At 34.7% G+C, this 13,676-nt stretch overlaps 1 protein-coding gene across 1 annotated transcript; it reads left to right on the top strand.

The window, feature by feature from the left end:
• Positions 1-963: 963 nt before the first annotated feature.
• LOC139855837 (uncharacterized) lies at positions 964-4,869 on the top strand. Its single transcript, XM_071845081.1, has 6 exons — positions 964-1,369; positions 1,521-1,798; positions 1,899-1,991; positions 2,080-2,151; positions 2,370-2,486; positions 3,741-4,869. Exons 1-6 carry the CDS (start codon positions 1,045-1,047, stop codon positions 4,698-4,700), a joined length of 1,845 nt encoding a protein of 614 aa, XP_071701182.1. The 5' UTR covers positions 964-1,044; the 3' UTR covers positions 4,701-4,869.
• The last annotated feature ends 8,807 nt before the right edge of the window (positions 4,870-13,676 follow it).

The raw sequence follows: 13,676 nt of genomic DNA on the forward strand, positions 1-13,676 counted from the left end.
AATGATAAACGTTGTTTGTTTTACGGTAATCATTATTTTATTTAAAAAAAAGAAGAATAAATAAAAATAAAAAGAAGAACAAGGGCGTGTTTGGATGAAACTAGCTGGAGCTGGAGCTTATGAGTTAGAGCTGTAGCTTATTTTTAAAGCTGATAGCTGGAGCTTATTATTTTTTATAAGTGTTTGGTAAACTAGTTGGAGCTTATTTTTCAGTTTATAAGCTCTACTTTTTTTCATAAGCTACTTTAAGAGTGTGTTTGACGCAAGAGCTTACGAGAGCTTATGGGAGCTTGATCTTATGATTTTAATAAGCTCCAAGTAATAAACTTTGTTTGGTAGACATAAAAAGTAAAGTTTATGAAAATCATAAGCTCTAGAAAAATAAGCTGTTTCTAGTAGCTTATGAAAAAAGTAGAGCTTATGAATTGGAAAATACGCTCCAGCTAGTTTATCAAACACTTCTAAAAAATAATAAGCTTCAGCTACCAGCTTTAAAATAAGTTTCAGCTCCAGCTCCAGCTACAAGTTCCAGCTCCAGCTACAAGCTCCAGCTCTAACTAATTTTGCCCAAACACACCCTAAGTAGCTTATTTTTTAAGAGCTTATGATTTTCATAAGGGGGATGATTCTCACACACACTTTTTTGATCCTCACACACCTATTTTAACCTTTTACTCTTCTAATAATACTCAATTGGTGTGTGATGATCAAAAAAAGTGTGTGTGAGAATCATCCTCCTTTTCATAAGCTTTACTTTTTATGTCTACCAAACAAAGCTTCTGACTTAAAGCTTATTAAAATCAGAAATTTAAGTTTCAATAAGCTTATGCGTCAAACACACCCTAAAAAGAAAAAAAAAAAAAAAATAAAAAAAAATAATCTGGCCCATGTTTGCATGAGAAAGGGGAGTCACGATGCCCGAACTATAAATAATTCTATTTTAATTACCAGCCTCACAATACCCCCAATCTTCAACCTTATTTATTTTTCTAGGGTTTTCATAACCCTTCGTTCAATTCTCTCTATCCTTTTCCTAATCAATCAATGGCCGAGGAACCGCAATATTCTTCCGGCGGAGACTTCTCCTCCGCCAAACGCAAGTATGACGACACAACCACCACTCCGCCGCCCCGTCGTCCTACCGGATTCTCCGCTCCGATCCTCTCCTCACAATCTCCTGATCCCGCTTCCGCCTACAACAGCGTACCTCCGCCTGTTGATGAGATCGAACTTGCTAAACAAAAAGCTCAAGAGATCGCTGCTCGTTTATTCAACTCTGCCGAAGCTAAACGCCCTAAATTTGAAAACGGCGGCGGCGGCGGCGGTTATGATTCTAACGATAGCAAAGGTTTTAGCTCTGGACCTACTGGTTAGATCCTTTACTTTTATTCAACACATATATATGTATATATGTTTATATGTATGCTTTAGGGTTTGTGGTTGTGATATATAGTTAAGTATTAAGTTACAAGTATATTAGTATATATGCTGTGATCTAAATGTGTTTAGTATATATGTAGATTATGGACAGAAGCCTTATTCATCGAATCCTGTATCCTCTGGTTATGGTTATGGTAATCCAAGTAAAAAGATTGATATACCTAATGGGAGAGTAGGTGTGATTATTGGTAAAGGTGGGGAAACTATCAAGTATCTTCAGTTGCAGTCTGGGGCTAAGATTCAGATTACTAGGGATATGGATGCTGATCCGAATTCGCAAACTAGAGCCGTCGAGCTTACTGGTTCGTCGGAATCGATTGCTAAGGCTGAGCAGCTGATAAAGGATGTGCTAGCTGAGGTATATATCAATATATGTGTCTATGTATATGTATTCGTTGTGATAATTTATTTTGTTAGCGTTTGTAAAGTTAGTTACTTAAATGGTTTTCGCAATTTAGGCCGAGTCTGGAGGTTCTGGTACAGTTTCTAGAAGGTTACCTGGTCAGCAAGGTGGTGCGGAACAGTTTTCAATGCAAGTGCCGAATAATAAGGTAGTGTGTGCTTGAAAGTGGTTAGAAGCTTGCTGGACGTTTGTTACATTTGGGCTATAATTGTTGTGGGTTACATTATTGTTTGTAGGTTGGTCTTATTATTGGTAAAGGTGGTGAAACTATTAAAAGTATGCAGGCCAGTACCGGAGCTCGAATTCAGGTGTTGCATAATCTTTAATAACTTTATTTTGATTTCATGTATTATAAATTGTTGTTGAAATATTTTTTTTTGGATTTTAGTACAGTGAGTTTGATTTATGTATAGTGAGTCATTCATGCTAGCTGTAGGTCTATAGTACATTTTGTTTAAACTTTTAAAAGTAATTTCAAACTTTATGTTTTAATGGTGTTTGCTAAAATGATTGTAACAATTATCAGGTTATACCTCTTCACCTGCCCCCTGGTGATACAAGAACTGAAAGAACTGTACAGATAGATGGATCCAGTGATCAGATTGAGGCTGCAAAACAGTTGGTTAATGAAGTAATTAGTGAGGTATGTGTATGTATGCAAGGAACCCAAGTGGATACTTGGTTTAAGAAACTGCATGCTAAACTTCACTTGATCTTTATTAGAATATATTCTTTTGTGAACGTATGGGGCATCTTTAATCTGACATGGGTATGATTTACTTTGATTGCTCTGATATGATAATTACATGAATCTGATGGTTGCTTACTAACTCAAATTGGTTTATAATATTGAATGTATAGAACACTGCTACCTCATGAAAGGCTGGGTCTAATATCTTCTTTCTATTCTCTTTCCCTTTTATGTGGTCTATTATCTTCTAGTGATTTGAGGAATAGGAGACCTTTATAATCCTAATCTGACCAAACATAGAAGTATTGTAAATGTAAATGTAAATTCTTATATTATCGAGATCATCATAGCATTATCCACTACCACCACCTGCTTCTCTACCTGTATTCCACTTGTAAAATCTGAGGTTGCAGATTCTGCTTTTGCTGCTCGAGGTTGACTTTCTTCCTGCTGCAACCTGAAGTAATTTTTCTGACGGTAACGGTAAATGTGTGTAGATACACATGTCTTCCTTTATATTAAATAGAAGAGCCACTTTGTATATTGGATTGCGTCTGCAGGGCTATTGGACCTTTGTCAAGCACACTTTACAGTTACTGATTAAGTTTGATTACCACTCATTTATAAGTTTGTTGTTTTTTTAGAACTGCAAATACTATAGAACTGCAAATTTATTATCACTATGGAGTTTATAGGTTTGCTATTCATGTAGGTCATTTTGTTCTGATATTATATACTGAATGTACTCTTTTAGGTTTTTCAAAATAAATACTATATGATAATACGTATTCATGTCGACGCTTTCTTGTCATTTTAACAACTGTATAGGGTCTGCAATATACTATATATGCTCGTTGAAAAATATTGTATAGTTTTGTGTTGTGTTTTGTACCCATTCACTTCGAATAGGGAGAGCATGGGCTTCCGCTGGAGTATCTCCCTCGGTAAAATCACCCTACCCAAACGGTATGTAGGCAACTAAATCCGTCTTGATATAATGAATATATAATTAATAATTATTGTCTCCGTGCTTTTCTCTTGATATATTGAGATATTTGTGCTAGTTGTATTCAGTTTCAGATATTTTCCTGCCTATATGCAAGTATGCTAATTATATCATTGTCGCTTTATATAAATGTTCTATCTTGTGATGCCCAATGTAAGTGTAGCTTCTTGATTCATTTGAGTTTTTAATAATTTTTGCAGAATCGATTGAGAAACCCAATGGGCAGTGGTGGATATTCACAGCAAGGTTACCAAGCTCGCCCACAGACAAATTGGGCACAACCAGGTCAACAAACTCAGCAACAGGGTTATGGTTACATGCAACCTGGATCTTACCCTGGTCAACCAGGTCAGTATTCACAACCACCATATGGTGGTTATCCTCGTCAGCCAGCTTCAGGTGGTTATGCTGCTGGCTGGGACCAGTCAGCACCTGGAGCTGCACCAGGTCAGCAAACTACTCAACCAGGTGGTGGTTATGACTACTACAACCAGCAACAAGCTCCACAAACCCAACCACCTGGTGGTCCAGCCGGCCCTACAGATGCATCGGCCTATGGTTACGGTCAACAAGGTCAAACTTATGGTCAAGATGGGTATGGAGGATATGGAGCTCCTCCTCAATCTGGTTATGGTCAGCCACAAACGGGTTATGATCAACAGGGTTATGCTAATACAACGTCTGGATACAATGCCACTAGTGAATCAACTGAAAATCAAACTGCTTCATATGAGAATGCTAATCAAGCTCCACCACCAGCATCTGCACCTCAATCTGGTTATCCTCCTCAGGCAGGCGGCTATGGGGCGGCCCCGCCAACATCTCAGCCAGCATACGGGGCGGCCCCACCTTCTGGATATGGTGGTTATGGACCTCCACCAACACAGAAACCTCCAGTAACACCGACTGCTGGTGGTTATGGTCAATCACCACAAGGTGGTTATGCCCCACCAGCTGCTTATGCTGGTGGTTATGGTGCCGGTGGGTATCCTCAAGCACCGTATGGACAGCAGCCACCGGCGTATGGCGGCTCGTATGGAAGTGGTTATCCCCAGCAACCACCTGCTTATTCTGGTGATGCTGCTGCCGCCACTTCAGCACCTCAAGCTACTCAGCCTAGTGGTGTACCAGCTGCCAAAGCTTCACCTCAGCAGGGTTGATCCTTTGAGAGTAGTGTCTTTCGATGTTGGTCATATCTGTGATCTTTTTTTGTTAGTTGAATGTTTTGTATTTTTCTTTATTATTATTATTATTTTTTTTTTTGTTGAAGTATCAAGTATCTGTGTGGATCCGATCCCTTTTATTAGACATGTTTAATATTGCTACCTATTGTTACATTTCTGTTATGCTATAATATATTTGTTTAATTAGTGATACTGATTGATGATGGGCGATGAAGGTTTGCTACTCGTTCATTGGGATGGCTGATTGATGATGGGCGATGAAGGTTTGCTACTCTTTCATTGGGATGGCAAAATGACCCGCACCCGATGGGGAACCCGAAACCCGTTATAATTGGGCCGGGTCTAACCCGAGTCCGTCGGGTCATGGGCCGGGTATGAGGATGGTTACAAAAAAAATTCTGGGTTTAGGTTCGGGTATGGTTTTGGATACAAACCCGTTTACCCGACCCACAAACCCGTATACCCGACCCCGGGAATTTTAATAATAATTTTTATGTAAAATTTTAGTATTAGTATTATCTCTTCTTCTCTTCTATACATTAAAATAAAGTCTTAATTGAGATATCATTTTTAACAACTCTTAATCTAGACCATTAGATCACACTAATGACAACCACTACCCTTACCTCTAAATCATTGATTTAATTATAACTCAATAAGTCAAACTTACGCAAGTTTTTATCCTCAATAAATCACAGAGCGATCTGTGATTTACAACACTCTTAGAACGGGTCGTCTTCTTCAACAATACATTGTTTCTGCGTACTGTAGTATTGAATTGGACCACATTGATTTTATCAGAAGCCACCAAGCCACCAACAGGATATAAGGAACGATTATCTTAGTGGCTTATATGATGCTGTTAGTCATGGCGATTATAGTGGTTCTTAAGTTGGTTCACGTGTAATATTGCCTTCTTCTTTTACCAGTGGTCCAATATACATGTACATCCATTATTTAGATACGCTAGCTATATGTAGGGTATATGGAAATCCACTAAGATTTCTAACACTTTTACGTGCAACCCTATATGGCATGAGATCAGAAGGTTTATGCAAAACTATCCTTTGTTGACTGCTGCAGACAGGGCTGATATTGTATCTCGGATATTTCACATGAGAGTTACACGATTCGTCAAATACCTAAAAATGGAAAAGCCTTTCAGCCATGTTAGAGGAGGTATTTTTCTCTAGCATACATTTTCATCCTTTTATCACTCTCAAAAATTTGGATATGTTGCAACTAACTTTAATATTGTGTTATTTATCATTTATTTCTATATTATTTATCATTTATCATTTATTTCTATATGGGAGTTATTTGTGCCATGAATTGTAGCTTAGTCTTTTGTCGTCAGATTAGATGGTCATTTTTCTTTAAAGGCGGCTCTCGTGGTTCTTGATTTTAAGGACACTCAATTGTGCTTAGAGAAGGTATACTTTTCATAACCACTAGATCTATCAAGATTTAGATATTAGGTAAAGGGTCAAAATGGGATATTTTTATTACAGGTCAATGGGTTGGGTTGACCCGGTATTTATATTCACTGCTAATAACAATTATTATAATTTTTTAGAAGAGTATTTTGATTCTTTAAATACATGAGCCATTTCCCTTTTAGCATTTATACTCTACCCATTTGACCAACTTATTAGTTCGGGATAGCCCAGAATGCAGATTGACCCATTCATAAGTAATTGGGTCCAAATTGTCACTCTAGGTAACAACAAAGCGTAACTCCGTAAGCCAGTTCTTACTCACGGACAGTTGTACGTAGCAGTTTCTCGTGTTACTAGCAAAAAGGGTTTAAAGTGATCATATTAGATGAGAACGGAAATGATTCCAACATGCAAAGAATGTAGTGTACAAAGAAGTATTGCAGTCCGTATGAATCACAGGTATTAATGTAACATTGATAATGCTAAAAATGAACACATATTTCATAGCATTATTCCTCAAGAAAGACAAGATTTTAGTTGAAAATTGTTCTATTTACAAGTGATATTCGTTTAAATATTAAAAGGTGAAGACAAAAGGCAGATTCGACAAATTGAAGACGGAAAGGTCCAAAAAGCTAAAAAGTACAAGATACAATCAAAAAGGTTCAAATTATTGATGAAGAACGTCTAAAAATGACAAGAGTACAAGTTACAAAACGCAAAGTACACGATATAAAATAGTACGAAAGGACGTTCGAAAATCTGGATCCGGGACATGAGTCAACTCTCAACGCTCGACGCAACGGACCGAAAGTTACAAATTAATTATGTATATAAATATAATATATAATTAATTATATAAATTATATAATATATAATTAATTATATAAATTATATATTTATATTATTAAAATCCGTCGGCAAGTAAAGATCCAAAATGGATGAGCTGTAAAGTCGAACTCCGCGACTTGCGGAGTTTGAAGAACAAGAGTGCCGCGACTCGCGGAGATACCTGGTCCCAAACTGCCTATAAAAGGCCACGCATTTTTCGAGTTTTAAATATCCATCCATCTCTCTATCTCACATACGATAAAATTATAATATAAATATATATATATATATATATATATATATATATATATATATATATATTATATTATAATTTTAATTTTAATTTTAATTTCTAATAAAAAGGGTATGTTAGCGAATGTTGTAAGGGTGTAAGTCGAAATTCTGTCCGTGTAACGCTACGCTATTTTTAATCATTGTAAGTTATGTTCAACCTTTTTACATTAATGTCTCGTAGCTAAATTATTATTATGCTTATTTAAGCCGAAGTAATCATGATGTTGGGCTAAAAAAAAAATACTAAAATTGGGTAATTGGGCTTTGTACCATAATTGGGGTTTGGACAAAAGAACGACACTCGTGAAAATTAGACTATGGACTATTAATGGGCTTTATATTTGGTTAACTAAATGATAGTTTGTTATTTTTAATATGAAGATTTACAATTGGACGTTCCTATAAATAACCATATACACTCGATCGGACACGATGAGTGGGGTATTTATATGTACGAATAATCGTTCATTTAACCGGACACAGGAATGGATTAATAGTCTATGGAATTATTAAAACAGGGGTGAAATTATGTACAAGGACACTTGGCATAATTGATAACAAAGTATTAAAACCTTGGGTTACACGCAGTCGATATCCTGGTGTAATTATTAAACAGAGTAATAAAACCTTGTTACAGTTTAAGTCCCCAATTAGTTGGAATATTTAACTTCGGATATAAGGATAATTTGACGAGGACACTCGCACCTTAAATTTATGATCAATGGACTGTTATGGACAAAAACCAGACGGACATATTAAATAATCCAGGATAAAGGACAATTAACCCATGGGCATAAAACTAAAATCAACACGTCAAACATCATGATTACGGAAGTTTAAATAAGCATAATTCCTTTATTTTCATATTTAATTGCACTTTTAATTATCACATTTTTATTTATTGTCATTGTATTTAATTGCACTTTTAATTATCGTACTTTTTAATTATCGCAATTTTATTTCATCGCACTTTTATTTATCGCAATTTCATTATCGTTATTTACTTTACGTTTTAAATTAAGTCTTTTATATTTTTAATATTTTACATTAGGTTTTAACTGCGACTAAAGTTTTAAAATCGACAAACCGGTCATTAAACGGTAAAAAACCCCCCTTTTTAACAATAATATTACTTATATATATTTGTATTTTTTATAAATTAAAACTAATATAGCGTTTAACTTTGTTTAAAAGATTTTCCTGTGGAACGAACCGGACTTACTAAAAACTACACTACTGTACGATTAGGTACACTGCCTATAAGTGTTGTAGCAAGGTTTAGGTATATCCATTCTATAAATAAATAAATATCTTGTGTAAAATTGTATCGTATTTAATAGTATTTCGTTGTAAAATTTAATAGTATTTTATACCCCTTAGCTTTAACATCAAGTATTTTGGCGCCGCTGCCGGGGAACGAAGAAGCGAAACGCCACATAAACACATAAAAAAATAACCGAATATATATATATATATATATATATATATATATATATATATATATATATAAATCTATTTTTAAGATTTTTATAAAATTATAAAGTATTTCTATTTTTATTTTAGTTTTTAAAACATAAGTTTTTATTTAATTTATATAAATATTTTATTTAATTATTAAAACAGAAAAAATAAAATAGAAAAATATAAAAAATATATAATAAAAACTGAACCTGTCAAATTTGAACCTGGTACACGTTAAACCTGCAATCTCCGCGACTTGCGGGGGTTTTGAACTGGGTTCACCGCGACTCGCGGAGCCGCCCAGACAGGTCACACAGAAACCCTAGTAAGCATTAATTACGGAGTATTTATTATTATTATTATCAATTATGGTTAATTAGTTTAATATTTAATTTAAGTTTCAATTTAATTAGTAATAATTAATTATAATTAGTTTATTTATATATAAAAATTAATACTTTTATAATATAAATATATAAAAATAATATTTTTATAAAATTAAATAATTTTATCAATTTTAATGTTATTTTTATTCTTGTATTTTTTTATCGTTTATTCGTAATTTTTGTATTTTTATCATTCGTATTTAGTTTTAAGTCATAGTTTTTGCCATAGTTATTTTTACTTCTAGATTTTTAGGCTTTGCCGTAAAATTCCTTAAGTGCTTTCTCTTTAGACTAAGATTTAGGTGCTTTAGAATTTTGCGACGCCTATCTAAGTTTTAGTATTTTTTTTAAGATATTGCCATTTGGGATATAGTTTTACTTGTAAGCTTTAATATTTTTAGACGCAACTTTTAATTCTTAGTTTTTAGTTTTTTTTTTAAGTTTCAACGCGCTACTTTCTTATTTTTATTTTTCGACGCCTTTTACCTATGTATCAATTATCACTCCAATTAGTAATCTCAATTTGAAATTTTAATTTTAAGTTAGTGATAATAATAAGGTTGGGTTAGTCGAGTGTTTTAAAGTTTTATAAGTCGTTCTTTTTCTTTCTTATTTCTCCAATTTTAATATCGACGCGCTCTTTTTCTTTCTTATTTCTCGCCATTCTAGTTTTTAGGACTTAGAATTTTTTCTATTTCTTATCTAAAATTTCTTTAAATTACGAAAATTTATTTTAAGTGGTTAAATTGATAGACATCAAAATTTTCTGGTTCGTAGTAATAGTTGGATTTGTACGTGGACCGGGTTATTGGAGCCAAACAGTACTCAATTATATTGAGACCAAACGAATCCTGCCCCTCTGCTGCATCTTTTGGCTATTCGAAACGTGGGCAAAATCAGAAAAGTCTATTAATTGGATAACTTATATAATTTTTCTTTCCTTTTTAAAAACTAATAGGATATTCAGTGAATGCACCGAGCAAGACGTTCACCACCTTTTGTACGTTCACCACTTGTAACTCGATCAAGACATCTAGCTAATATTACCGCCATTGATTTTTCTTTAGAATCGTCATCCAGTCGACCAAGTACTCCAGTTCAAATTTTCGATAATCCATTCTTTGAACCCGACCTCACAATTGAGAATCCGGAGAATATTCAGGGACGATTCATAGATCCTGAACCATTAATTTTTCCTCTGGAACCACCAATCATTCAAACAGAGATTGTTGAGGAACGAACCATTAAATCAGAATCCTCTAGTGATTCAGATTCAACAAATTCAATCATGGAGAATCTGGAACCTCTAAGTATGGAAGACCGAATGAGAGCTAAACGCACTGGCCAAGGTCACGAAATTACTCATCCAGACATTAATGCGCCAGATTATGAAATCAAAGGACTAATTCTACACATGGTGACTAATCAATGCCAATTTAGTGGTGCGCCGAAGGAAGATCCAAATGAACATCTTCATACATTTAATAGGATCTGCACACTATTTAAAATAAGAGAAGTAGAAGATGAACAGATATATCTCATGTTATTTCCTTGGACTTTAAAGGGAGAAGCCAAAGATTGGTTGGAATCGTTACCTGAAGGGGCGATTGATACATGAGATGTTTTAGTTGAAAAATTTCTTAAACAATTCTTTCCGGCATCTAAAGCCGTGAGACTTCAAGGAGAAATTGTTACGTTCACACAAAAGCCAAATGAAACTCTATATGAGGCATGGACCAGATTTGGAAAGTTATTAAGAGAATGTCCGCAACATGGTTTCGACACTTGTCAAATAGTACAAATATTCTACCAAGGATGCGACATCACTACAAGAAAAGACATCGATATAGCAGCTGGTGGTTCCATTATGAAGAAAACCGAAACTGATGTTTACAAAATTATTGATAACACTGCTTCCCACTCACATGAGTGGCACCAAGAAAAAGATATCGTTAGATCATCTAAAGCAGCTAGAGCCGATTCTAGCCATGACTTAGATTCCATTTCTGCAAAGATAGATGCTGTCGAGAGACGAATGGAAAAGATGACTAAGGATATTCACTCAATACGAATTAGTTGTGAGTAGTGTGGAGGACCACATTTGACAAAAGATTGTCTCAGTATTGAACTAACAATGGAACAAAGAGAGAATATTTCATACATAAACCAAAGGCCTGAAAATAATTATCAAAATAATTATCAACCGCCAAGATCAATTTACAATCAAAACCAGAATTATAATCGAAATATTCCATACAACAACCAACAAGGTCCTAGCAATCAACAAGTATCAAATAATACTTACAATCAGCAAAGACCTAATTTTCAAAACAAACCACCACAAACCGATGATAAAAAGCCGAATTTAGAAGATATGATGACGAAGCTAGTTGAAACTCAAACGCAGTTTTTCACATCTCAGAAACAAACCAATGAACAAAATGCTCAAGCATTTAGAAATCAACAAGCTTTTATTCAAAATTTGGAACAAGAAGTAAGTAACCTAGCAAAGTTGATAGGTGAAAGAAAACTGGGAAGTCTACCTAGTGATACAAATGCCAACCCCCGGAATGAAACAGCTAAAGCCATTACCATAAGAAGTGGTATTACACTTAAACCACCTGAAATACCTGTAATTTCTGATGAAGCTATTCCTACTCCACAAGAACCACAACCTGATCAAGATAAGGAAAAAGAACCGGTAGTTGAAAAGGTTAATGAAGGTAACACAGTTAAGGCTAAACCTTATGTTAAACCATACCAACCACCACTTCCTTACCCGAGTAAGATGAAAAAAGAGAAACTTGAAGCCGAGCAATCCAAATTCTTGGATATGTTTAAACAGATAAATGTAAATCTTCCTTTCATTGATGTGATTTCAGGAATGCCTAGATATGCTAAATTTCTGAAAGATCTAATCTCGAATAGAAAGAAAATGGAAGAACTCTCGGCCGTTACTATGAATGCAAATTGTTCTGCAGTGCTGTTGAATAAGATACCAGAAAAATTATCTGATCCAGGAAGTTTCACAATTCCATGTTTTCTGGGTAGTCTTAGTTCAATAGAAGCATTGGCAGACTTAGGTGATAGTATAAATTTAATGTCGTATTCACTATACACTAAACTAGACCTTGGAGAATTGAAACCAACAAGAATAAGCATACAACTAGCCGATCAATCAATAAAATATCCTAGAGGAATAATGGAGAACATGCTAGTTAAAGTTGGTACTTTAGTATTTTCAGTAGATTTTGTTGTTCTAGACATGGAAGAAGATTCTCAAGTTCCTCTCATATTAGGAAGACCATTCTTAAACACGGCTAAAGCAATGATAGATGTGTTCGGAAAGAAACTGACCCTAAGTATAGAGGACGAGAGTGTTACCTTTTCAATTGATAGAGCAATGCAACAACCGCAATCTGCAGATGATACATGTTATTATATTCAAACTATAGATTCACATGCAGAATTGTTAGAAGAATTTCCAGAATTACAAGGAACAGGAGAATGTTCTTTAGGAGAAGGAACTGAACCAATTGATGAAACTGAAATGTTAGCTACACTAATGGCTAATGGATATGAACCAACAACAGAAGAAATTCAAATGTTAAAAGAAGAAGACAGATATCGATATAAATCATCGATAGAAGAACCTCCGACATTAGAGTTAAAGCCACTTCCAAACCATTTGGAATACGCTTATTTACATGGTGAATCTGAATTACCTGTAATAATATCGTCTTCTCTTACTGAAAATGAAAAATCTCAACTCATTTCTGTGTTAAAAGCTCATAAACCAGCTATTGCATGGAAGATTCATGACATTAAAGGAATAAGTCCTTCGTATTGTACACATAAAATCCTTATGGAAGAATATCATAAAACGTATGTGCAACGCGAACGAAGACTAAATCCTAATATGCAAGTTGTTGTTAAAAAAGAAATTATTAAACTGCTAGATGCAGGTTTAATTTGTCCAATTTCTGATAGTCCATGGGTAAGCCCAGTTCAATGCGTGCCTAAGAAGGGTGGCATGACTGTTATCACAAATGAGAAAAATGAGCTTATTCCTACTAGGACTGTAACAGGATGGCGTGTTTGTATTGATTATAGAAAATTAAATGACGCCACCAGAAAAGATCACTTTCCCTTACCTTTCATTGATCAAATGTTGGAAAGATTAGCCGAAAATAGTTACTATTGTTTTATTGATGGTTTTTTCGGATATTTTCAAATTCCAATAGCACCCGAAGACCAAGAGAAAACCACATTCACGTGCCCTTATGGTACTTTTGCTTACAAACGCATGCCATTTGGACTTTGCAACGCCCCTGCAACCTTTCAAAGATGCATGATGGCGATTTTTCACGACATGATAGAAGAATGCATGGAAGTTTTCATGGATGACTTTTCAGTCTTCGGTGATACTTTTGAAACATGTCTGGCTAATCTTGAACGAATGCTTATTAGATGCGAACAATAAAATCTAGTTCTTAATTGGGAGAAATGCCATTTCATGGTTAAAGAAGGCATCGTTCTTG

This window comes from Rutidosis leptorrhynchoides, chromosome 6, assembly GCF_046630445.1.
Source record: "Rutidosis leptorrhynchoides isolate AG116_Rl617_1_P2 chromosome 6, CSIRO_AGI_Rlap_v1, whole genome shotgun sequence".
Taxonomy (NCBI): Eukaryota; Viridiplantae; Streptophyta; class Magnoliopsida; order Asterales; family Asteraceae; genus Rutidosis; species Rutidosis leptorrhynchoides.

What these genes read in the sequence shown, in the direction of transcription:
- LOC139855837 (XM_071845081.1), top strand. Translation starts at nt 1,045, where the DNA reads ATGGCCGAGGAACCGCAATATTCTTCCGGCGGAGACTTCTCCTCCGCC. An exon ending in TAAAGGATGTGCTAGCTGAG is followed by an intron (nt 1,799 to 1,898) that starts GTATATATCAAT and finishes TTCGCAATTTAG; the next exon opens with GCCGAGTCTGGAGGTTCTGG. An exon ending in TGCAAGTGCCGAATAATAAG is followed by an intron (nt 1,992 to 2,079) that starts GTAGTGTGTGCT and finishes TATTGTTTGTAG; the next exon opens with GTTGGTCTTATTATTGGTAA.